Genomic DNA, 26,232 nt, shown 5'->3' on the forward strand with positions numbered 1-26,232 from the left:
ACAAAGATGGAGAAGTGGTTTGCATTGAATAGTCTGTCAATTAGCCACAATTTGCAATGGATTACATTACTGTATGATTTGTATGTATTAATACAAATGCACATAACCGAGTTATTTACATTGATCGTGACAAAACGATTTGTTTATAGGATAAGAGCTCAACATAAACAGACTACAGACTGTATTGGAAGCAGCGTAACCAAGAGAAAATGAGATGAAGAGAATAGACTATTGGAAACAATTTAATACATTTACATATTAATGGGGAAAAACATATATAAAAATAACTCAGTGATTGTGACGGTGTTTGATGGCCCACCACTGCAAAAACAATAATACATGTGAATTTTTTAAGCATTGAAATCAAAATTAAGGAACACAGTTTACTCTACATGATATTCTACCAAAACTGTATTTATTTATTTATTTTCCTGAACCTTGTCCAAATTAAGCGCAGTGAACTTAAACTTAAACTCAAACCCCAGTCTGATTTCTGATTCTGAAAGAGCAGCCACTAGCCGGAGACTTCGTATTCTTCTTGTGCAAGAAACACCATTAAAGACGAGACATGTTTATGTTTGCTCTAACGCCACCATCAGGAAAAGATGTACATTGTGAAAATGCCGGATTTGTCTCACGACATCAAAATGCCGAAACCCGGGATCGAACCAGGGACCTTTAGATCTTCAGTCTAACGCTCTCCCAACTGAGCTATTTCGGCGATGAAAAATAATTGGCGTGCATGTGAAATTTACACAAACAGTTAAATATAACAACGATTGTTCATTTCAAATGTGTTCTAAATGGTTTACCGGTCGTTAATTGGCTCATACTTCGTGGAAATGCACCGTAAAGTTGTTGGATTAACTTTCTATCTCCATGGCTCTGTATCTGTGGGACGTTACCATACGGTGACGTAACTTCACACCCACAATCAGCGCAGAGGCTGCTGGGAAGAAAGGTCAAGAATCGCAGGCTGTTGAAGGTACGGATTTACTGCTGTGACAAAGGATAGCTAACTAATGCTGCTGGTAAAAGTAATCTGTTACTTTAAATGAGACCTATACGCTTCGATACTAATAACACAGTGAAAATCACAAAACGCTATCATCCGTTCTTTTGTGTGATTCAGCCGACACGACACTCTGGCTAGCTAACGTTAGCTGGCTAGCAGCTGCATTGTTATTGTTTTCGGTTTATTTGGCGGCCATATAAACACTGCTCCCCGAGGTTCCCCAGCCGAGGCGGGGGTCCGGACTGCCTGAGTGATGTTTTTCTGCCCGTCCCGTGAAGATGGATGAGAAATCCAGCAGCAGCAGCCACCACCGGCTCCTGATCGTCCTGCTCATGGCGTTGCTCTTTGGCGTCATTATGGTCCAGTATGTTTGCCCGAGCAGGTCTGAGTGCCAGATGCTGCACCAGCTGGGGTCCTGGTTGAAAGTCGGCAGTGCAACTGGTTCCCGGGGCGGTGGCAACGAAGCCCAAGACGGGCTCCAGAAGGATCCGTACATCGCAGAAGACGGCGCTCTGGTCCGCTTTGTCCCTCGCTTCAACTTCACTAAATCCGATCTGAATCGTGTTGTTGACTTCAACATCAAAGGGGATGATGTTATAGTTTTTCTGCACATTCAGAAAACAGGTGGCACGACGTTTGGTCGACACCTGGTGCGGAATATTCAGCTGGAGAGGCCGTGTGAGTGCCACGCCGGCCAGAAGAAGTGTACCTGTTATCGGCCAGGTAAGAAGGAAACCTGGCTCTTCTCTCGTTTCTCCACCGGCTGGAGCTGCGGCCTTCACGCGGACTGGACTGAGCTCACTAGCTGTGTGCCGTCACGCATGGACTCACAAGAGGCTCCCAAGAACCTGCCCAGGTAGGAGACAGTTCTCAGCTTTGCACATCCATATTTCAAGTGCCAGTTTAATCGGACCCGTTTGAAGATGTTATAGTTAGTTAGTTATTTGTTCATTTGATGTAGCAGTAGCTGAATTAGGGTTAGTGGTGGAAATCTGGGTTTAACACCATCTGAGTTTGTACTGAGAGATTCTGAGAAAAATCTACATGAAAATTGTGATTTAGTGGCTAAACTTTTCTTAAACCTTCTGCACAAGTGCTTCTGATCCACATGGAGCAAATAAATAGACCGTGTAACTACAGGGCTGATTTTCTTCTTGTGATTTTCGTCAAATCAGAGCCACTTAATTATGATACAGCTGAGTGTAAATGAGTCCCTTGTATTCATCTACCACTTCTTGTCAAACGGCATCTACTGTCCAACTGTTACAGTTGGTGTCTTGTAATGTATGACATTTTATACACTTAATTAGTTGATTAATTGAAAAGAATAATCAACACATTGTAAAAGCAGAAATTGCAGCAGTATTTCAAATAGAAGAGTAACTCACACTGACATCTTGAAGCTTCTTGAGTTAGCTTATTGCAGACCTAATGTTCTCTTTCTCTCTCTAGTAGGAACTATTATTATATAACTATCTTAAGAGACCCAGTGTCACGCTACCTGAGCGAGTGGCGTCATGTGCAGCGTGGTGCCACATGGAAAGCCTCTTTACACGTATGTGATGGACGTTCACCGACGCTGTCTGAGCTGCCGAGCTGCTACTCAGGAGACGACTGGTCGGGATGCTCCCTGCAGGAGTTCATGGACTGCCCCTACAACCTGGCCAACAACCGGCAGACCCGCATGCTGGCTGACCTCAGCCTGGTGGGTTGCTACAACGTCTCTGCAATGAGTGAGGAGGAGCGCTGGGCGGTTCTTCTGGAGAGTGCTAAACGTAACCTGCGGGGCATGGCCTTCTTTGGGCTGACAGAGTACCAGCGCAAAACCCAGTACCTGTTTGAGCGAACCTTCAAGTTGGAGTTCATCGCGCCCTTCACGCAGCTCAACGGCACACGTGCCTCCAGTGTTGACGTGCCTCCCGAGACGCAGCACAGAATCCGCCAGCTAAACCAGTGGGATGTGGAGTTGTACGAGTATGCCCGCGACCTTTTCCTGCAGCGTTTCCAGGTGGCGAGGCAGCAGGAGCGCAGGCAGGCCAGAGAGAGGCGGCAGCAGGAGAGGAGGCGGCTCCGTGGAAGGCTCACAACGAAGCAAGGGAGGCAGCTGAAGCCCACAGAAACACCCCGTCATCCTGACAGCCACTCTGTACTGACTGAGGAGCAGCAAAGGGAGAAGGCTGGTGGAGACAGTGTGGCATCAGACATGCTACTCCCAGACTGGTGGGATCTGGATGAGAATGGCACCACAGAGGATTACATGGACAATGTGGAGGGGTGGTAGTGACGGGCACAAGCAGTAGGGTCTTAATACTAAGTGTGCCAAGTTCTGCCTTGTCTGTTGTCAATGAATCCAAGTTACTTTTAGTATATGCTTTCCACTATTTTTTTGTTCTCACCATGACACGTTTATTTATTGATTCTGATTGTATTTTTTGCCACAGTTGATACTCATAACGGATAAATGTTCTTGACAGAAAGAAAGGCTGCTCTAGCTACCTGCAATCAAGTACCTTTCAGTGTTCACACAAGCCTTCTAGACTGTTTTCCTGGCTTTTAAACACATCTGAAATCTTGTGATGTAGCTTGGGATCAGAGGAAGACGATTTTCTCTTTGTCTAAAGGAACAATGTTATATTTGTTTCTGTTTAAAAAATATGCTACTGTTTGTGATAAACAATCTGTATGTTTGCCAGATTTTTGTTTGTACATTTTAATATGTACCTGTGTATTTAAGTGTCTCTTAAGTGACAGAAAAGGAGAATTGCATTTTCATAGATACCTCAATGTGTTGCATTAACTGCTAATGTTGTAAATACTGAATGTGTCCCCAAGTCTCAATTTTTATATAAAATCCTTTTACATATACTGAACTATTGTTTTGTTCTTTCCACACAGAGATATCTTGTTTCTGTGTCTGTCCTTTTGTCTGATCATATGCACAAAAGATTGTAAGCTTTTGTGTTGCACATGTAAACCTCTGGATCACCAGCAGGGAGTGCTGAAGCACTTTTATGAAATCCAAACTTCCAGAGTGGAGATACTGAGGTGATAGTTGACATCACAGCTTATTCTTAAATTTGGTTGGATAGGATTTGAACCATTTTTCAGTCTGATCCTCAGAGGATTTAATAGAGGGATCAGCTTTGACAGCTGCTCCTAAATTTCTAAGAATTGTTCTGCAATGTGCTGAAAATACTTTGACTGTTAAAATGAGGAATTACTTTTTTATTAGTACAAATACATTGCCAGAAATGGTTGAGGGACAAGAACAGCTTATATACTGTAAACTGTTTGCATAATCTAAAATATGAAAACTAAATTTTGGTGCATGTTTAAATTGGGATTAGAGCGTGAAAAGGGGTAAATTGAATGAATGAAAAATACAAATGTATAGTGTTGGAGGAGGACTTTACAGAGTCTGGCAAACTTATCAGTGGCTCAACACTGATCTATAAAGCACTGTCAAAATATTTATGAACTAGAGACAGATCCATTGATAACATCTTATACAGCTTTTTATAAATGGTGCCTTATCAGAAAGTGGTAGTGATTGTCTCTCCAAACGTAGAAGTGTGCTAATTGGATTTTATTTTGAAAAACCATGGCAGGAAGTTCAGTGTTGGTATAATGCATCTCAGTAGCATCAAGTGGGGTGACCGAAGAGGAGTCTTCTTCTCTGTGCATTTTGGCTGTCAATGTAAGAAGTAAAATAATAATAATTAAATAGTGATTATTACTGTTTAAACCGTTAAAATAACTACAAACATAAACACAGCACCTCTTTTATTTCAATGTGTTTTCAACGGGTTTTAGAATTTTCGTTTAAGCTGACGTTGGGTTTGAATTTTGACCGTTAATTTACGTTAGTTATTTAAAAACGCAATATATATATAAGTACAGTTAAACCGAGTTAGCCATTAAATTATATACATAAAATGACAGCGGGCATTCTGGCTAATCTTATGGTTTACGGATTTTTTGGCTGAGTAGATTAACAGGGTGAAATACCTACCGTACGAACTGTACCTACCTGCGACGTTTTCGTGGCTGCCTACCTTTTTTGTCGTGACTTTGATTTCCCCCAATGCTAATGATGTTATCTAATAAACGTAAGCAAACACACACACACTCCCTCTCTCCCAACTCCTCCCTCACCATTTTGCCCTGCCTCTGATTTTTTTTTTAAATCTGTTATTCTGCTGTGTGTTGCAGCCGCGCTAACATTACTGCTGCCAGTCTGATCCCTCGCTTCTTCTTTCTTTCTTTCACTCCGGGGCGATAACACATTTTTTTACTTGCTGCGATTTAATGAATTTCAGTCAGCGATAACGCGCTTTTTTTCTTATTCTTGTTTCACTTACAGGTAATGCTGAGTGTATACCAGACCAACAACGAGTCCTTGTGGAAAACAACCACCAAAATAAACATTTTAACCGACATTTGAGTCTGCACTCGATTGGATTACAAACAGGTAAGAGGCTGAGCACGTCTGGCGCAGTTGACTTTGCAGCATTATTAATGCTACCTGCGCATTGAAATAACTAAGGGTAGCAGCAAATTTTGTATTTAATCCGTGTTGCAGTCTTTTAAAATGCTTCTTCTAGTCTGCCTGTTGCGTGGAGCCTCAAAGCTGCCTTTGTTATTCTTAAAAACGGGCGTAATTGCGGTGCCACACGTAGGCAAAACAGTAATAACATTTACATTTAACATGCTCTGGACAGGTCTGCAGAGAGCTGGGGGCTATACTCTGTATGGATACAAATAATGCTGTAAGCTGCGGTCATATTTTAGTCTGGGAGCTGCACACAAGATTTTGATTGAATGCAATATTTTTGGTTTTATTGGATGTCCTTGCAGTGTTAGTATTTCAAGTGCAAGATGGCTTTTGTTATCATGCCAGAGAATGAAAAACACCAAAAAATACTTTCAGAGACACTCTGTTCACTGTAATATTGACTTTAAATCTTGAGCATTTGCAGGTTGCTTCCTGGTTATCTGGATGTATGTGTACATGGATTTTGCATCCGTGCATGTGTGCAGGAGGTTGAGTCTTGTCCTTGTTTACCCTAGGGGGTCAGACAGCCAGCCACCATGGCATGCTGTGTTGTCACTACTTGCCTACATACACTGTATGCATTTCCAGTGGATGTATTTCCATCGTCTTGTCTTATTTAACAATACAGCCAGTCAAGACAAGTTCACAGTCCCTTCAGGCTGTGGACTCTGCACAAGTTTAGCTAGTTTTTCTTTACTTAATATAAACACAGATAAACTGTCACACATGCTCACACACGCACACATGTAGATGTTGGCCTTTCTGCAGTTGTGAGGACACTCCTTGATGTGAAGTCTGACCCCAATCCATAGCCTTATCCTAACCTAGACTTATATCTAAACTTTACCCTAAACCTTAACCCTCAAACAGCTCTTTCAAATTGTGAGGACTGGCCAGAATGTCCTCTCAATACCAAAGTGTCCACACAACAGTGGCTTCCAACTAAAATTTGTCCACACAACCATAGAAAGACATGTACATACACACACACACACACACACACACACACAAGTGCACAGCCACATTTCCCACATAACCTGTTTTCATTTCTCCTGTGACACAGGCACACATTAACTGCCTGGGATCCTCCATCTTTTATGGCGCAAATAAAACCATTCACCAACAACGTAGCAGCAATAACAAATCAAAAATGTTTTGCTGACAACATGTTATTGGCTCAGCTATAATATCTACAGTTTTTCCACACAGTTAAGTTTCATTCTCACAACAGGGATGTGAAACAACCAGCTCAAACCAGTGTCATAGTCAAGGAAAATGAAATCTACACTTTTTTTCAAGTAAAACTTGTGAGTGCGATGGTCGAGTTATACTTTTCATTTCAAGTATTTAAGCTTTGTGTAGGTTAAATTGTCCTGTATGATGGAATAGACTTGTATATTTGCTTGAATGGGAGCTCTGGTGCTTTAATGAGCTGAAAGGATTATTGATACTTAACCTAATTACTTTGCTCCCTCCCTGCAGGCCACTGGCTTTCACTCTCATTGTGATTTACGGTTCTTTCACCTTGTGCTTTTTAATCAATCACCTGCTCATTGATGTTATCCTGTTTTGCACTCAACCTTGTCACCACTCCCAAAAGAGTTGTCTGTTTAGTGAACTGCAACACAGTTGTGTTTTCACAACTTCAGTATTTGTTATAAAAATACCTGTACCTCTAAAAATGGAATTCACCAGGGTTTGGGGAATGGGGGAAACTCACAGATTTAAAAAAAACCCACAGGAAACACCATAGATTCTCATGTGAAACCAAACTGATACTAAAGTGTTTTTTTTCCAGTGTATAAATGCTAAAATCCCTCACTGGTTTTCCCCAGTCTGTTCAACACTGAGCTCCACAGTTCCTGCTGCTCTCTCTGCAGACCTGCTGTAATAACCTACAACACTTAACACATTTGCCCAGAAATCTAAAGCATCTCACTTTAGGTGCAACAGTAGAGCATGCTAGCATTTCTACTTGTCTTAGTGCTTGAAGTTTAATTGAATTCTCAGCTCTTTAATTTCAGCTGATACGTCACTTTAAATTAATGCTCACATTTAAATTGTCACTTTTAGGTCTGCCCCCTTAAGGTGTTGTATGCAAGTTTTTGCTGTCGCTACATAGCCAACGTTAGCATTCAAAGCTGTTTACTCACCAGTCAAGAGGAAATGATGCAAATTCAGCATCAAGCTAATTCCTTTACCTGCCAAGAACTGCCTCCAGTAGTGGAAAACCACAGCAATGTTAACTCATGTTTTGCCTCTATTTCTATCACTTTTTTTCCCTCCTCTAAAGTTAGCAAAGTTAGCTAGGTAGCGATAGCAAAAACATACATATAACATCTTTAAGAACAGCAATTATATTTCAGTTACCAGTTAAACTTCTTCTAGTATATGGACTATTCCAAAAGTTTCAAGAGCAAGCACAGATAAATTTTCCTTGAAGCCTTTTATAGTTGTGTTGTTCTTTTTGCTGTGTAACCCTTTACACTTTACATTCCCATCTATTGCATTTACCCAGTGCTCTTAATCTAGAGGAATTCAAAATATATGCAACAGCAGAGCAAGCTAAAACGTCTAAACCACCGAAATTGCTATCGACCACTGGAAAGAAATGACAGACAAGGCAGTTAAAATATTCCCCTGCCAGTACAATGATTGTGCAAAAGAATGGAGCAGAGGGAAAAGATCTTAAGACTAGAAATAAAAGGGGTTTATTTTCCTCACAATTGTTAATATGACACTCTGCCTTTCACTGAATGCATGTCTGACACTTTACAGTTGATATAAAGCAGTCTATCAGTGTGAGCAGATAAGGTGCAGGGCAGTCTGACGAGGTGACACCACGCAGCCTACACACCAGCCATAATGCAGACGTTAGAGCTCCAGTGAAGGTTACACTGTCGGTAGCCCTTTGGTGCACTGTGTTTGATGAGGGACGCAGTGCGCCGGAGTCAACAGCCGCCACCCCCATCTGTCCTCCTTCCCCACATCCTGTTTCACCTACACATTGACCCCCACCTACTGACTACTGACTGCTGGAGCCCCTCTTCTCCTTGCTGACACCTGGAGGACAGGCAGTACCATAATGACTGTTATAACTGGGGCGGTCTATATTTATTCACATCCCTGCATATGACTGTTTATGCTGGATTGTAAAGGTCGGACAGGTTCAGTAGGCCAAAATTATTTTTGTACAAAATGTACACTCTTTAATACAGCTGGCTTATAATTATGTGGGATATTATATTTAACATCTTTTGTTTTATATTGTTGGTCAGACAAAAGGTCATCACAATGGGCTCTGAGAAATTGTGACTGGCATTTTCTGTTTTAACATTTCATAAACATAATAAGTAATCCATTAATCAAGAAAATAATATACGAATTAATCAAAAATGAAAAAAAAAAAGATAAATGCACCTCTGCAGTGTATATTAGAGCTGTAATGATGTATCACTCAACGGAAAATAAGTCCTTTTTTAAGTAAAAATGCCATATGTTTAGTCATTCCAGTCTCTCCATTGTGAGGATTTGCTGCTTTTCTTTGTCATTTATCACAGTAAACTGAATATCTTTGGGTTTTGGACCACTCATTGATTAATGAATTTGAATTTATCTCCTTTAGCTATAGGCCATTATAATGGGCATTTTCCACTATTTTACTTATAACCAGTATAAAGTCTAAGATTTAATTTCTCTTTAAAAATGCTGTCCTATAGCAGCATGGCTAAAGCTTATTTTCAAGCTTTCTTATATGTATTTTGTTTTTACTGAAGTGCCTCAACCCATTCATCAGTCTTGTGAAGAACAACACTGTGATAGTTGTGTGTGTGTGGGCTGCAGCTGCACAATAATGCAGCTTCAAGCATGTAGCATCAAGCCCTCGCCTCTTGAACAGAGGTCTTGATCAATATTTGGCTATAAGAACACTTCAAGCCAAACATCTCTCTCTCTTCTTTTTCTTCTGCTATCGTTTTCTTCATCTGCACCTTAATTAGTTGCTCCCTGGCTGTTTGTAAGCTCGTGTATTTTCTGGCCTCCTTGTGTTTTATCTCTGCTGTGGTAGGTAGCGTTGTGCAATATTTCAGCTTGGCAGCAAATGGTTCATTCCAGACTGAAGGATCTTTATTTCTAAAGAGTGCTATCTTTGAAAAAAAGGCTGCTGATGAGAACGTAAAAAATCAAATAAATGAGAGTATGCTTATTTTTGCTGACTGCAGACAACTCATGACATCAGTTCAGATTATTTTGGTGCAATTTGGGTAATTGTATCTATAATTCTGAGGTTTCTTACAAGTTCAAGCTTCCTCAGAATGAACTGTAATAGCTGTGGTGATCCCCTGACTTTTTCTCTTGAATCATCATGAGGTCAGAGGTCATTTGTCCAATACTTTGGTTTATAGCCAGAGACCTGAAAAAACTAAAGAGGTTCCCATTAGATTCAGCTATACTTTGTGTTTTGTTAGAATTACCTAACACCTTAAACTGAGGTGTTGAACATGGAAAACATTGTACCTGCCAAACACCAGCATGTTATCATGCTGACATGAATATTTAGCCTAAAGTGCCACAGCTGTATAAAAGCTGCTAGCACATTAGTTTTGTTTATGTGACAGTCAATCCTGAGTACAAATTTTGTACCGTGAGTCATCTGCCTGTGTTCATGTTGCTACAGTTCTGCTTTTGATTATAAAGTGGTTACACCCACTTATGAGTAACTGATTAATAAAAACTTACTCGCTGTCTTGTCTGAATGTCAGATCTGTTGGTTTACTAACAGCTCTCACAGGTCGCTCTGTCTGTTCATGAACATGTTGTAACAAACGCAACCCCCAACTAGGCATGTCACATTTAACCCACTTACACATTATGCCACAGCATGATTTCTCTATTTTTAACTGTCCCCATTGTCTTGTGGGAGCCGTAAAGGCCCCGATCAAGGCCAAAGGCAAAGCTAACGAGGAAAGGCTTGGTTAAAATGTTTGAGGGGGTGAAGCTCCTGGCGAGTGTGTATAAGTGACAGGTCATTACTGTGCGTATTCAAAGGTACAGGGTGCAGCATAAACTAGAATGCCTCTGGAGGAGAGCCAGTGCTGCTGCGTAGCTTTCCAAGAATGGTTGTAATGGCAACTGTGCGCCATTTGGTGTCTGGTGTGGCGAGAGGGAGTGGAGGAGAGAGGAGGAAGTGGAGCATTGCTGAGGAGCATTTTGATGATGCGGGGTGCATATTGCTGAACTGCGTCGTCAGGTCGTGCGTAAGCAAGAGCACTTGACACTGATATGGATGTGAATGCAGGACAGGCAGAGCTGCAGGAGGAGGGCTTGTCTTGTCCCCCTGAGAAAAGTTTCTATCGATCTGTAGGTAGGCTGGGAGGAGGAGGAGGAGGAGGAGGAGGAGGAGGCACAGACAAGCATAATGGTTAAGCAAGCAAAGCAATTGCTGTACCTGCTCATCTCTCATTCCTGCTTCTCTTTTTTTGGGTTGTGTCTTTGTTCTTGTGTTTGAAGGTGGGTGTATCAATTCAGTTCCCACCTCCCCCTTATCCCTCCTTCTCCCACTCCACTGCAGTGTGCTCCTACTGGGCTGTCTAGCTGCATGCTCTCATATACACACATGCACACACACACACTCGTTCCCTCACACTCTCCCCCCCGTTGCTTCCTCCGTCTGTGTCTGCCGCCATCAGACACAGGGACTGATAATATCTGCTCCAACCCCCCTCTCCTCCTCCTCTTATTTATTTTTTTTTTTACTCCTCCTATCCTTAATCTCGTCCATTGTTTATTCACTTTGCATTCATGTACTTCCATGTCTCATACAAGGTAGCGCTCCTTCCTCTTTAATTTCTCTCATGTCCAAAATGCAGTTTGGACTTTGACTCCCCCTGGGGAGCCACATTGTGGTTTCTTCTCTGTGTGTATTTTTATTGAGCCACCTCACTGATTGTTATCTGTATTCAGTTAGTGTCTGGACACGTCACCCTGCTCCCTCACACTGAGCCGCACAGCAGGCTGCATGTACCCCCCCACCCCCCCTTTACATCACACTGCAGTACAGTCCGCTGTTTAAATAAGACTAGTAACTTACTCCTCCTTGTCTGTGAGACGCTGTTTGGAGCCAGCTCAGAGTTGTTGTACAGTTTGAATATTAACATGTGGCTCAGCCATGACTGTGCTGTACTAGTGAAAAAAGCCCTGGGAGGGACAAGGACGGGCTCTGTGGAGGGAGGAGCCGCTGTGGAAGCTGCCCTGTCATTGGTCGGAGATGTGCTCTGCCTGCCTGCAAAAGTTTGCCTGATTGGCTGCTGCTTTGCATTGAGCACAGCTGCAGTTGTGAAGAACTACCCCTTCTCTTTCTGCCCTCTCTCTCTCTTTCCTGCTTCTTCCCTTCACATCAATAACAGTCTGGGAATCATCGGTGTCGACCACACGTGCCAGTCCGTGCCACCTCAAGGACACCGCTTTTCACAGTATATTGCAGCATGATTCATGTCAAGTTAGTCAATTACTTTCTGCTCCGTGGAGCTCAGCGGAGCTGAAGTGACGTCTCTGTCCTGTCTGCAATCTCCCTCCATCCCCTCTCTTCCTCTCCCTCTCTCTCTCTCTCTCTCTCTCTTGTATCACTTAATCAAGACATAGCTTGCCCTTTGCTGTTCACTGCTGCTTCCCTCCCTCCCCGTATGCTCTGCTCCCCTATTTGTTTGTCCTCGCTTTATTCTCTCTGGCTCTTCCCCTTCCACCCTCCTGCCTCGTGGTCCTCATCACCCGTCCGTTTAAACAAGCTCCACACGAGGTTCTAGCTTTACATTAACAGCATTTCCTCCTCAACAGGCTGCCGCTTTGTCAATGCTTTGGATTAACGTTTGCCCTTCTGTTTTCACAGTCCACAGCAAGACAACAAGCAAGGACATGCAGAAGAAAGGTCAGTGAGGAGGATGACAGCGGAAGAATAAAAGGACGGCAAAGGAGGGATGAGAAAGAGACTGAAGTAAGAGGAGGAAGTGGAACTCCGAAGTGCCTACTGCGAGGGGTTGTCTGCTGCCGTCTGACTTTGCTGGATGAGAGCAGGACAGGGCTCAGTGTGTGCTTGGCCTTGAATGGAGGCTATATTTTATCCTGACAGCCACAGAGTCATCCATCCCACGTTGCTGAGCTGCAGTCCCCACGTACCCTGAGCTGAGCAGCCACCTCGTCTCATCAGTGCAAGGAAACCATCCCTGTAAGGTTTTGCTGTTTTTTTCATTCGACAAAAATCCTCCTTTTCAGGCTGTTCAAACATAACTAGCTCTACAGAGACTGCCACAGCCTTGGCCATGTTGACGTGAATGTAATAGTGACTTACGGTGGGCGTCAGTTGATTCAGGTGAAGGGGCAGACGCTCAGCGACATATCCAAGCATGCCAGAGTGATGTCCTCAGAGTAGTTTCTGTTTTTTCTTTTTTTCCTTTTTTTTTTTTTTTTTTTTTTTGAGACAGAGCTGGCCTCTGCTCACAGCCAAGCCCCTCTATCTCACCCCACTGAAACCTCAGCTGCCACATTTCCCAGGAAGAACTAATAAACATCCCCCCAAAATACACCGACCAAGAGGACTCGCTTGCCTATTAGCACTGAGGAAAAACTGAAAATATCTTTGCTTCTGTTTCCTCTCTTGTTTTTCTGGGAATTTTTTTTCCTTGCATCACTATTAGTCACCCTTGCACTCATCAGACAGTTTTTCCGTCCATCTGCCACTACTGTTCAGTGTTTTGCGAGCGTCTCTGATGGCTGTCAGCATGACCATGGGACGGGACACCAAATGGCTGACCCTGGAAGTGTGTCGTGAGTTTCAGAGAGGTACCTGCTCAAGGTCTGATGCCGAGTGCAAGTTCGCCCACCCCTCCCGAAGCTGCCATGTGGAGAATGGCCGAGTCATCGCCTGCTTTGACTCACTGAAGGTAACAATACAACAGACGCCTCACTTATCATCAGTCATGTTTCATCATGTTTGTTTAGACACATGCAGTATGGCTAACGTCCGGTAGTTGATGCCTTTGCTCTGCATAATATAAATACTGAAGTTAAGGTGGTGCCCGCTTATAAGACACTCATACACAAACACACCCACAGACACACACAAGCCAGGGTTTCCTGTAACGTTTTGTAGCAGAGGTGGTCGTTTGTTTCATATGAAGTGGCCCACCTATTTCACACATTAAATACCATATATAATGAGTGTTACTATGGTTTGGGTAATCTGGCATTTAAATTTTCGAGACAGAACTATGGGGCATGATCAGCTTAACAATGTCCTGGTTGGTCAGTTGGTCCACCCTTTTTACAGCTACTAAGATTTTAAAACTCTGTATATCCTTGTGATTTTTGGACTGGCACTATGGGGGTTTTTATCATTATTTTATGGACTTCTGACTGTGATTGTGTTGTGACTTTTTATATTGTGAATTATGACAAGCAAGTTTGTTATCTTTGATAAAAAGTCACAGTTATCCCCATAATGATTTCTTAATTCTTGAGAATACCATCTGAAAATTGTATTTAAAACTTGTAAATGTGAATAAATTTTTCTTTACAGGTGATTTTGTAGTTGAAGTTGAGAGACAGCCAGGAAATGTGGGTAGAGAAACAGGAGGATGATGTACAAAGCCAAGATTACAACCAGTAACGTCACAGCTACATTATATATGTCCTGTGCCACTAGGTTACTATGACGCCCAGTCAAGGTACTTCATTACACCAATTAAAAATCGTGTAAACGCAGTATTGCCATAAAGCAGGCTTGCTCACTGTTTTACAACATCTTCTGCAGTTAAAATAGTAATGGTAATACGACCCCAGGGATTGTTACAGTTTTATAAACGATTATTGAAAAATCTCTAGTGGTGGACACATTTTTCTCGTGGTGTATGTCAGGGATAACTCTGGACAGTTACAGTCTATGACTGTAATGAAGGCAGGCAGTTTTAGGGCCAGTTCCCTTCTGGATCCTAATCTTTACCAAGTTCTTTGCAATTCAACAGCCACAGAACCAGCTCATGGCCAGGAAAACTGTTGTGAGAGAGGCACCAATACAAACCCACTCATAAAAGGTTTGCAACTCTGAACTGGCAGAAGCACCAGCCCAGAACTACCACCTAGATTTGCGTTGGTGGAAAGGGGCTAACTGTGCAGCTATTTAGCTGATCTTTTTCTTCTTATTGGTTACACAAATAACCTTAGTTCCAAGCTCTTTAGTTAAGCCTCATTGTTGCTGTTCTTACTTATAGTTTAATGCTGCCACATTAATTTAGAACTGAAATCAAACACATGCATCACAGATGTCCACTCATAATATCATTTACTAAAAGTAATTCACACCTCTCAATCAGTCATAATTGAGGATTCTCAGTGGCCACAGCACAAATCGTTGTATTAACCCTAATTAAACCAGGCAAACTGGCACAGGATTCTCTAAACACCCTAAACACATACAGATATATATGTCAGAAAAATGTTGTCTAATATCAAGATATTTATTGTTTCCATTTCGTCCCGACGTAATCTGCTGCTCTGCTGATGGTCTGTTTCTCCACCGCTGATGTGGGCTAGTCGGTCGTGCTGCTTCAACATCGCTGCAGCTGCTCTCCAGACTCTCGTCCTCTCTCCTCCACGACACAACCACAACACTGGCGCTACTCATACACAGCAGAAAAACTATCAGTCTGACAAGTGATGATGCTTCACTGTATTTTAGAAGAGCTCCGACTGTCAATAGGCCAATTTAGACAAAAATCGAGAGTAGGCTGTTGCTGTGCCGGTGTTTGCATATGCATCTGGTTGCATGTGTGTTTTGTGAGAGGTTTTTGCCCGACCAGCTTTCCTGCAGCGAAAAAGTGAGACCCAGACAAGGGGCTTTCTGTCTGAGTGCAGCTGCTGTCTCCTCGTTTATTGAGTTAGAATTTATTATTCAGCCATTTTTCTGTGTTATGTCCTCCAGAGCAGGAGGGAGATGGAGAGGGAGAGAGAGGGAGAGAAAAAGAGAGGGGGGCCTAGCAACAGCACAGGAGTGCGTACCCATTGGATAGTTTGATCTTCCTGAGTGGCACGGCTGTTTTTAGCACAGAGCAACAGCCTGGCTCTGTACTGGTTGCATTGATGGGAGAAAGAGGCGAGCTGCTTTGTACCAAAGGCAGTGAACAAGCATTAAAGGCCACGTTTGAAGCCCCGGGGTCATGTTGTTGGCTTGACAAAGAACTGAAGTTGGTGACAGTTGAAGGTCAAAGCAGCTTTCTTTATCAGGAGCTGCAGCAGGGCTGTGGTGCCAGCACAGTGTGTCAGCAACCACCCCGTTACAGTGTTTTCATCCTCATTGTTGTTCAGGATTATACTCAGCTGAGAGTCGTTGTTTTTGGTCGACTGACCAGGAAAAAACAAAGAAGCCACCACATGCTGTCCCCAGCCGAGCCGCTCTACAGCATCACTCCTTCCTCCAGCTCCCCACCCAAAGTCTATGTTAATTTTATGGATTTATCTGCTAATGGCCTCCCTCCTCACCGTTCCTCCCATATCTGGCATCTCCAGCCCAGTCCGAGCCGACCGCTGTCACTCCCTGTTGCTCCTCCATTAGCTCAGTCTGGTTGGTCTGAACCTGCTGCAGGGGAGGGAGGAGGGAGCTCGCTGCCTTAGTTCTTTTTACCTTGTTAACTGGAGTGCTGCTGTCATCTCACATGATTAATGTGGACATCACATCTGCTCAACGCACAGCAGATGTTACAGCGGTGTCACTTTCAGATGACATCATGTTTTCATTGTTGATTAATTCACAGATACTTATTTTTTGGCTCTATAACATGATGGAAAATAGATGAAAACGGCCAACACAAGTTCTCAGACCAATGGCAACTTCTTTAAAATGCCTCTTTTGTAAAAATAGCAATTCTAAACCCAAAGATATCCAATTTACGATCATGTAAGGCAAGGAAAAACTGTAAATCTTCACATTTGAGACGCTGGAACCACCAGATTTTACAGCATTGCTAGCAGCTCTGTTACACTAACCTTCAGTGTTTTGATCTACGTGTTAGCATGCTAGCATTTACTACTTAGCACTAAACACAAAGTACAGCTGAGGATGATGAGAGTGCCGCTAATTTTGCAGGTATTTGGTAAGAAATCAAAGATTAAGATTCATTATCTGAGTATCATAAATCTCTGTATTTCATTGCAATTTGTCCAATACTTGACAAATTTCACCAACAGAACCCAACTGTCAGCCTTAATTGTGCTGTAAGATGAAAATTTGGGGGATCACCATTACTCAGTACGATTCATGCTCTAGGGACCATGAATGCCTGTAAAAATTCATCATAATCCATCCAATAGTTGTTGACATATCCAACTAACTGTGACTACTTGGAGCTTTTCATCATTGTCACATAAGAGAATGAGCCTAAACTTGAGTGTGTTGAACCTTTACCTGCAGAAAAACACCAGGTTTGTCCCATATTAACATGGAGAACAATACAGCTGTAAGATAATAACTGTAGTGGTTTAGATCTGTGCAATGATCCTATTTATTAGTGTCCTACCTCTCTCCTCTCACTGAGTGCCTCAACAACACACTACTGTACACTACTATACTTACTGGGACTTGTGTGCTGTTGTTGTGTAGTGTGTTGCCATGGCTACCAAGAGGAGATTCCTGACCCGGTACTCTCCTCAACACCACTTTTCATCTACATCCTCCACACCTTCTCTTTATAGCTTTTATAAAGGTATATCTGTATCAGTTTTTGTTCCACGCAACATTCAGACAGTAAATTTTGTGTTCTGGATCACACAATGCATAAAGTTCATCCTCAGGCTCATTAATAGGTACTTTCCTTTACCTCTGAGCCTGAGCAGGCTTCCTGGGCTCATGGGCCTCGCTCCTCATTACAGACTCATCCCTAAACACACAGCCTGCTGACGCAAAGCATGTTCACATCTCCAGTGTAGGCGAGAGTGTTTGTGTAACCCTGTGTACCATCCTGTCCATTTTTCAAGCTCCTACATGTTGTATGCTTTTTGTCTGGTGCGGTGAGGTCGTGTGAATCCCTCCCTGGTTACTGGTATGGGAGGCACTGCAGTTTCTTCCTGTCCTATATACGTAGTTCTCCTGCTGCTAAGCCCTTTTTTTAAATGTGTCCTCATCTCGGCACGACATCATCCATCACCGTCAGAGTCTCTGCACCATGACGTCAGCTTGTCTTCCGAGTTTTTTTTTTTTTTTTGGTCATTTTTTTTCGCTTTAGTGCTCTGTCACTGGTGCAGCATGCTCATGATCACCTAATGCGAGCTGCCTTGTGTGGGTGTGGTTTGATGACGGAGCATGTGGCTGACGCTCAGCGGAGGTAGTGTAGCGGGTTTACAGCTCATCTGCAGGGGTAGACAGCTGCTGTCAGCCCAGGGGTTTAATGGAGACTGCAGTTCCTCCTCTGAGTGCGTGTTGACCTGCAGTGTTCCTGCAGCACCATCTTCACCTTCCCCACCGACTGTGGCAGGGACGAAGGACACTGCTTTGGCGACATTCTGGGGCAAAATGAATTGGTTTTAGATACATGGCTCAAAATCTGATTCACGGTTTGTCAAGAAGCCAAAAATGAAAAAATGAAAAAATGAAGAAGTAAAAAGGAGCATGAAGAATTACTTTCGATCAAAACAGTTTGTGGCAACGACTGCTGATGCAGGAGGAGCTTTAGATGACTAAAATACAGAATTACATCAATCTGAGTTAGTGATAAGTCATTGAAACATTAATTTTGGGTGTAAAACATTTAGAGCTCGATTAGTTTATTGACAAATCAGAAAATGACTCAGCAACTGTTGCAAAATGAAAGGTCATTCTTTGGCTCAATGTAACAATTTGCTTCTCTTCTTTGTCTCTTTCTTTGAACAAAACAAGTCAGCTGAAGATTGGTTGTTTGTTTTGGGAAAACTGTAATTTTTTTTTTTTTTTTTTTTGCAGCTTGAGTTCAGATTCCCAGATCATTATTCTCATTACTCTTCATTTCATTCAGTAATCGGTTTAATTTATGGTCCAAAATATTCATTATCTTTATTTTTTATAAGCATTCCTTGCTGTTTCATTCACGTCTCTTATAAACGGCATCTAGTTTGGTCAGTGAGTATCACTTTTGTTCTAGTCATTCAGTGTGTCTGTGGTCATTGTTTAAGCTTGGATGTATCAAGTGAAGCTTTGCATGCAGGACAAATAGAAAGAAGACTGTTCAATCAACATGTCTCCCACTGCATGAATGGTTCTCTGTTCATCAGAGTAACATGTTTGACAAACTCATGTCAGAGCAGGTTTTCTTAATATCTAACGGTAGTTACTGGGACACATAGTTCTGATAGAAAGCTACGACAGCTGTGTGTGTGTGTGTGGTGTGTGTGGTGTGTGTTTTAAAAAACTGTCCTTCACGTGACTGGAGTTTAAATCTCATGTCAGCAAACACTCCCCCTGCTCATGTATCATTTAGCAGGACATTTCTTCTCAGCTTCAGATGTGTTATTTAACCTTGTTCTGACCTCTGGAGGTGAGGAGTGATAAAGATCACAAACAGAAACCAGTGTGTGCTATGAATATAGTTCAGTGGGTGGTCATTTAAATACAGATTTGGCTCCTTATATTTTATACTCCACTGCATCTGTTTGACATTTCAAGTATTAGTCATGTTACCAGTAAGATCTTAAATACATGTAACTTAATCCATGTTTAATTGTTATATATTTAACTGTACAACTACATGTAAAATAGTTTAAATTAATTCCACCTTGATTAGCTGGAATATTAAAATACTTTCTAAACATGAAACCCACCAATCTAATAATATAATATATGACTGTGCACCACTCACATTGACTATTTTTCTGCATAGAGTATGTTTTGCCTGATAAAACTCATATACTGTTAGTACATTTTCAAGTACATTTTCATTGCAGTACTTCTACTTTTAATGAAGTATTTCTACTTTTACTGGAAGATCTGAGTACTTCCACCATTAATAACAATAGATTTGTGTTTGAAAAAGTTACAAATGCAGGTACAAGACACAGGTTAAGCATCTCAGGCTTGGCAATTAAATCTTTCTAAACAATAAATATATACTATATTAACATAATAATATCATATTACTATGAAGAAAATAAGCTTACTGGTCTCTGTCCTCCTTCTATTCCCATCTTAGCTCTTTTTTGAGCTAAACAAGTGCATGAGCTGCAGCCAGGCGCAAATACTTTGAAATACCTGCCTTTTCTCTTTCTGGAAAGTAGGTTATTTATTGGGCTGATAGCTATCAGGTAGAGATACAGAGTTGGTCGTACAGGACGGTGAGAGTCGAGCATATGTTTTCACTCTCCAGCTTTATCTCTTGTCACGGTGGTTTATTTGATTTCTGCTGTGCCACTGTGGAAAATCCAAAGGCTGAAATATTACTGCTGTCACTCCACACTGCTTTAAAAAACAAATTCATTAATGGTATGAAATGAAAAATGAAATCTTCAGTTTGATTGTGACAAAATGGCTGAGTTATCTTCAAATTAAATGTGCAAACGTGTAATTACTGTGTATATTTGTCCAAAACTTTAAATGAGTGCTGGTTAGATTTCCACATTTCTGTTTTGCTCAAATTGTTGTTGATTCCAGCATTGCATACTTTTAATGAGATGAACAGTTTTAGAAAGTGTTGCATGAATTATTCGACATAAGATCTTCTGGGACGTCATTAGATCTTTATCTCAACATAATTTATGAGATGCAGTTCTTACGCTGTTCAGAAAACATACTTGACTCTTGATGTTTAGTTTAACAAATTGTACTTTTATGATAAGTCCCCCACTGAACTCAGATCATTTGCTGCTCTAAGGTGAGATTTTATGTTTTATTTTGAGTGGTCTTTAATTGATTTAGCCTCTCAATCACTTTACTATTACCTCCCCGTTATGTGACTTAACCTCCCTTCATTTAGAGTCACTGTAAAGTGTCACCCTGTCTGCTGCTCTCTCACTTGTCTTTCCTCCCTCCTCTCTCCTCCTCAGGGGCGCTGCACACGTGAGAACTGTAAATACCTGCACCCACCTCCACACCTGAAAACCCAGCTGGAGATTAACGGGAGGAACAACCTGATCCAGCAGAAGGCCGCGGCGGCCATGTTGGCTCAACAGATGCAGTTCATGCTGCCTGGAACACAGCTGCAGCCCATAGTGAGCAGCCCACACTAAAACTGTGACAGTTTTTTAATTAATGCATTTGCCACCAGTCATGCCTGCAGGTAGAAGTTAGAAGAAGATGAATTTGTATCTTTCAACAAAAGGCAAAAAACATTTCTTTTTCTATTTAAAGATGAAAGCCAAGAAATAGAAATTTCTGCCAAATTCAACCACTGGGTATTTCCAAATACAATTACATAGTTAGTTAATCCCATATTGTATTTTCTTTTTCTTTTTCTCATTTGAAACTCTTCTTTATTGAAATAACTTTGGGTGGTTATGGTTTGGATTTTGTTCAGCCATAGTGAAGGTAAAGTGACACGTAGAACTTTATTTATTATCCATTATTTATGTTTTTAAATCTTTATTTGCTTCGGAAAGTAATTACATAGCTCTAGGAAATATAATTGTTCACACTACTGTAAAAGTTCCACAGTAGTGGTTATCTTCTCCTAAAGCTGGTGAAACCTCTCCTGTAACCCTCTGCTTTATCTCTCTTGTCTCTGCCGTCGTCCTCCTCCCACAGACAACATTCCCCGTGACGCCCTCCCTGGCAACGAGTCCTAGTATGGCGTTCAGTCCATATCTGAGCCACATGGGTCCAGGCATGGGCTTGATGCCTGAGCTGCTGCCCAGTACTCCCCTGCTGGTCCCTGGGAGTCCCACCGGCCTAGCAGCCATGGGCAACGGCACCTCCGCACAAAAACATGTGCGCACAGACAAGCTGGAGGTATGCAGGCTGCGTGCAGTTGTTGTGTTTCTATGTTTGGCCAAAGTATGATGAAAGGTAAATGCTGATCGTTACCCCCACCCCCAGGTTTGTCGAGAATTCCAGCGCGGGAACTGCACACGGGGCGAGAGCGACTGCCGCTACGCTCACCCCCTGGAGGCCGGCATGGTGGACTGCAGTGAGAACTCGGTCATCGTCTGCATGGACTACATCAAGGGCCGCTGCAGCAGAGACAAGTGCAAGTACTTCCATCCCCCTGCTCACCTGCAGGCCAGGATCAAGGCTGCGCAGCACCAAGCCAGTCAAAACACAATCACCAACACAGGCTTGGTGAGTCCTTCTCAACTCTGTGACAGGAACAAACACTGACAACTCTGTTTTCCTTTTACCTAAAATAAACATTAGGCAGCGGGTTGAATATTTTATCATCTGCTTTTCTATGATATGTTGAACCCTACAACAGAAAAACATAGGTGTAAACCAATACTCACCTTCTCAAGAGTTACAAGTCAACCTTCATTATATTTGCTTAACACTGCAGTGAAACAGTAGAGGACTTTCTTCTCTGCACTTGGATATTGTTTATGATGCAATGAAGGATCAGGATGTCACAGTATCTCTCAGCCAGCTTGAAATTTGATAATGTTGTCTGGGGATTATGTTTTTCATGAATGTCTGCTACTGTGCGTGTCTGAGCCTGTATCAGTGAAGCTGGCTACAAGGGCTAAAGTTAGCATTGTGAGTGGCTGCAACATAATCAGGTCAGTCTGCAGTGCTGTTAGGTCGCTGTTAGCACTATTCTCTCAAATGGTCACAAATAGTTCATATATTCATGTTTTTAATGTGAAATAAATCAAGTGCTAAAGTTGAAAACATTCCTGCATCAGGCGTCACATCTTACTATGATGTGCTGTGTTTTTTCCCCCATAGTTATGTTACTAATATGAACGTAAAGTTATCCTCCACTGCAGTTTGATGTTTCAGCACTGGGCCCATTAGAGAATGAAATCATAGCAATCCCATTTTGCTCTTGGTCTGACCTCTGAGCTGTCCTACATCACCTCACCTCATCTCAGATGCTGCAGTGTCCTCTTGTGGCGGTAAACAGAAATATCCACGTCAACTAGATTTTGTGTCTTAAGAGCACTTATAGATATGACTGTAAATTTACTCTGAGGTAACACCACATAATTCTGATTTTAGTTTCAGGGGAAGTGTTTATATATGGCAGGGGCAGGAGTACTGAAAAAAGGGTCATTTTTTTCCTTCCTCTGGTTCTCCTCCTGGCCAGGCTCTGCCTCCCGGGGTCGTGCAGCCGCTACCAAAGAGGCCAATCTTAGAGAAGAGCAACGGAGCTGCCGCCGCTGTCTTCAACCCCAGCATGTTCCACTACCAGCAAGCCCTGGCCAACATGCAGCTCCAGCAACCAGCCTTTATCCCCACTGGTGAGTCTCCACACACAGTCCACCCAGTGTTAAGACACAGAGGGGCTAAATTATTTGCCATGGACTCTTGGAACTACAGGGAGTCACAGCTGTAGTGGTAACAGTATGCATGCTGTGCCTGTGCAAGGCTTCTCTTCTGGGTAACACGCTCGTCTTTACCTCTTCTATCACACCATGCCTCTCTTCCTTCTTCTGTCTGTCTGTGTTGCTTGTATTTGATTCTCTCTTGCTTGACGTGTGATGAGAGTTGTTGAAGCCATAAACAAAGTTAGAAAAGCATCAGTACAGACATGGTTGGTGCATGCACTGCAGGATCTTGGAGATCTCAGGAGAACAAGTTGCATGTTGGTTGAATGTAGCAGCTAGCTGTGTAAACAAAGAAAGTGAGATAGAACAAAGGACAACCATTTTTAAAGTCTCATGACATGATTTTGACTTAGATTTCCTTCCATGGTTTGTGTGTTAAACTGGATGTTTGGTTGTTACTTAATACCTGGAGAGACTTGATTTAAATGGTTTAATTTAAATTTGAAGGAACACACAGTAGCAGGAAATGTATAATCACATTTTATTTGATGACATTAGTACTGAAACTATTAGTCAGTTAATTGTTTTGGATTTGCTGCTTTTCTCTGTTTTATTTGCTAGTAATGGTGACTTGAATATCTGGATTTTGAAGTGTTGGTCAGAAATTTTATGCAGTTTGAAAGTGTCAAAATTTATGATGCACATTTTTCACTTTTCTCTGTTCTTTCACAGGTTAAACAATTAGTCCAGTTAATTTAAAAGAGAAATGAAAATAATTGCCTTTGCAGCCCCAGATGAAACGTTTATATACTGGAAGATGTGTCAGTGAAATGAGGCATTAAATGTTGTTTATCAAAATGCTTGAAAGTGCATTTTGTTTTCATCTATGTGGCAAGGGACACGTGTGTGTTGACACTGAAGAGACATTGTTCAGTTCATGGGAACTGTAAAGAAGCAGTGGTTAGTGAAAGGCTGGAGGGCTGTCAGACATGAATTATTGAGATCCCACATGCCTAAATTATACAGCACAGAGGTCTGCAGCCAAAACACCCACATACTTTATATTTTCTGTTCTGAAGGGAGGATATACTGAGGACTCATGCACATTTATTGTACACAACTTTTATCTTAATCTCTTGCTGTTTGGATACAGTACCACTTCTACACTGTACTGATACTGATCAGAGCTTCAGTGTCTTGTCTCTACATCAGCTGAAAGCAGTTTGTGCGTCTATCTTTCACTTATCAGCAACTTGTTTTTCTGTTTTTTTTGTCCTTGTGTGTTTTGGCACACATGTACACAAACTGTGCCGGCTGCAATGTCTCTTGCACTAACCTCAACCTGTTGACTTGCCTTTACCAGCTGTTGCCAATGAAACTTTGTTTTGTTTTTGTTTTCCTCCTGCCGTCCTTATCACCTGCTTTCATCCATTTCTTGTTTTTAGCACACATGTCTGCACATAATGTGACAGGCTCTGTTCTGTGCATGTTGCCCTCCGGAGCTGTTGGTATATCAGCTCCTATACTGCATGTGTTAGTCGACAGAAGCCTTCATTTAATGATTGATTGATTAATTGGAGGGCAGTGTGATTGCACTGAAAAGCATGCGGTAGACATTTAACTACAGTTCATGCATGTTCTGCTGAACTGCCATCAAGTAATTGTATATTAGGATTTCAGTGCATTTTTTCCTGTGATCTAGGCCACCATTTGTTCTAATTCATACCTGTATCCTGTAATTAACATGAGGAATTATGGCACTTCCCTGTGGTAGGTAATCTATCACAGTGAATCATCACATCATAACATTATTTCCTCTTTCAAAGTCATACTTGGTTAAATTGTCAGTGCCTTAAACACTCAAGAATACACACAAGAATAGATCATGTTCTTATACATACTAGGAAGCTCTGACACTCAAAGTTTGAGTTTTGTCGCTGACAAAAAAACGAAGCTCAGAAAATGGCATCCAGGACATGGATGATATTAAAATGCAGATGTGATGTGTTATTTTTTTTCATCAGAAGTCTATTGAACAAATAAGCAATGAGGAGCTTTAAAAGCAGTCCTTGCTCACGACTGCTGTGATGGAGAGTAGAGGTAATGGTTTACCTCTCTTTAACAAGCTCCAGGTTACACCATCTTGTGCTGAAGAAAGACCAGTAGCTGGTCAGCAGTGATGTGAAGTGTGCAAAATTTTTTTGGGAATGAGCTCAAACTACTGCAGTCCTTTGAGGCTATCGATGCAGAGCTACATTCACGGCTTCAGGAGAACGTACAACAGACTGTGTCAGCTACTGAAGGTCATGTGATAGAAATTCACTATGGAGTTTTCAGACTGTTTGTTGTTTATTGCATCATGTCTGTTGTCTTCACGTCTGCGTTCTGTCTGCTTTGTGTGACCAGTTCATTAATTCATTTCAGTACATACTGTATATGTGTGTGTGTGTGTGTGTGTGTGTGTGCGCACGTGTTCAGGTGTAGCTCAGGGAAGCAGAGCGAGGGCCAGCAGTCGTTACTCTTGCTGTAAGCCTTCCTCCCATCTCTCACAGGGCTTATGAAAACCCCAACCCCGCTGGCAGCGGAGGGCGACTGGGAAAGGAGGGAGTGGAGCAGCTGCAGGCAAAACCCCAGCTGCTTCCTGTCAGTACCTGGACTCAGTGGTGAGGGGACTCCCTGTAGGTTATCTCTGTCCAGACAACACCTGCACCAGCCCGCTTTAACCTCCCAGAAACCAAGATAAACGGGTCTTAACTGAGCAAAGTGTAGAGTAGTGTTTCCAGGTTTTATTGTAGCTGTGTGTGTTGATAAAATGATACAAAAAATCTGAATAATACAGCTACTTTTTGGACAATTATTCAGTTAACATAGTTTATTTACAGCACTTTTGAACCCAAACAAAGTGAGCCATGGTTCACATCTGTGACAGTTTAGTGCTGAGGTGTTAAAGATGACAAATATACTGAATCTATCAGGAAACAACCCCTTCACACATGTAAAAGGAAGATACAGTGTCATTAGTGGCAATGTTGCTGGTAATTATAAAGGGTTTCCTGAAGATGTGTGTGGGCCACCTCTCTGTGTTCTTCATCCATACAACATTTCCCACTGCTGCATGTTGGTATTTTGATAGTAATGTGCAACATTTTGAAAATCATTTTCTAGGATACATTGTGACGCTGGTGGGAAAATAATATTTGCAACTGCTGTGATTTCTGATTTTTCTTTCATTTGGTTC

At 42.0% G+C, this 26,232-nt stretch overlaps 2 protein-coding genes and 1 non-coding gene across 10 annotated transcripts in view; 2 read left to right on the forward strand and 1 right to left on the reverse strand.

Annotated features, from left to right (window-relative positions):
• The first annotated feature begins 266 nt into the window (after positions 1-266).
• hs6st2 (heparan sulfate 6-O-sulfotransferase 2) lies at positions 267-3,878 on the forward strand. Of its 2 annotated transcripts, none has more exons than XM_018660436.2 (2): positions 267-1,871; positions 2,471-3,878. In XM_018660436.2, exons 1-2 carry the CDS (start codon positions 1,294-1,296, stop codon positions 3,294-3,296), a joined length of 1,404 nt encoding a protein of 467 aa, XP_018515952.1. In that variant the 5' UTR covers positions 267-1,293; the 3' UTR covers positions 3,297-3,878. The 2 variants fall into 2 exon arrangements, with proteins under 2 accessions (XP_018515952.1, XP_018515951.1); XM_018660435.2 differs by having other exon boundaries at positions 272-1,871; positions 2,468-3,878.
• On the reverse strand, positions 649-721 carry trnaf-gaa (transfer RNA phenylalanine (anticodon GAA)). The gene has a single exon. It is a non-coding gene; the product is annotated as a tRNA-Phe (tRNA).
• A 1,319-nt stretch (positions 3,879-5,197) lies between the features above and the next one.
• mbnl3 (muscleblind-like splicing regulator 3) overlaps positions 5,198-26,232 on the forward strand; it is a 30,715-nt gene continuing 9,680 nt past the window's right edge. For 3 of the 7 annotated variants that reach the window (XM_051072450.1, XM_018660307.2, XM_018660304.2), the window contains exons 1-5: positions 13,318-13,504; positions 20,622-20,786; positions 21,319-21,522; positions 21,610-21,852; positions 22,814-22,967. In XM_051072450.1, the coding sequence (XP_050928407.1) occupies positions 13,331-13,504; positions 20,622-20,786; positions 21,319-21,522; positions 21,610-21,852; positions 22,814-22,967 (940 nt within the window). In that variant the 5' untranslated portion in view covers positions 13,318-13,330. Of the gene's footprint in view, positions 5,487-12,453; positions 12,790-13,311; positions 13,505-20,621; positions 20,787-21,318; positions 21,523-21,609; positions 21,853-22,813; positions 22,968-25,546; positions 25,673-26,232 lie in introns of those variants that run through there. The other 4 variants (XM_018660303.2, XM_018660302.2, XM_018660300.2 and 1 more) reach the window with 3 other exon arrangements.

This window comes from Lates calcarifer, linkage group LG8 (genome assembly GCF_001640805.2).
Source record: "Lates calcarifer isolate ASB-BC8 linkage group LG8, TLL_Latcal_v3, whole genome shotgun sequence".
Taxonomy (NCBI): Eukaryota; Metazoa; Chordata; class Actinopteri; family Centropomidae; genus Lates; species Lates calcarifer.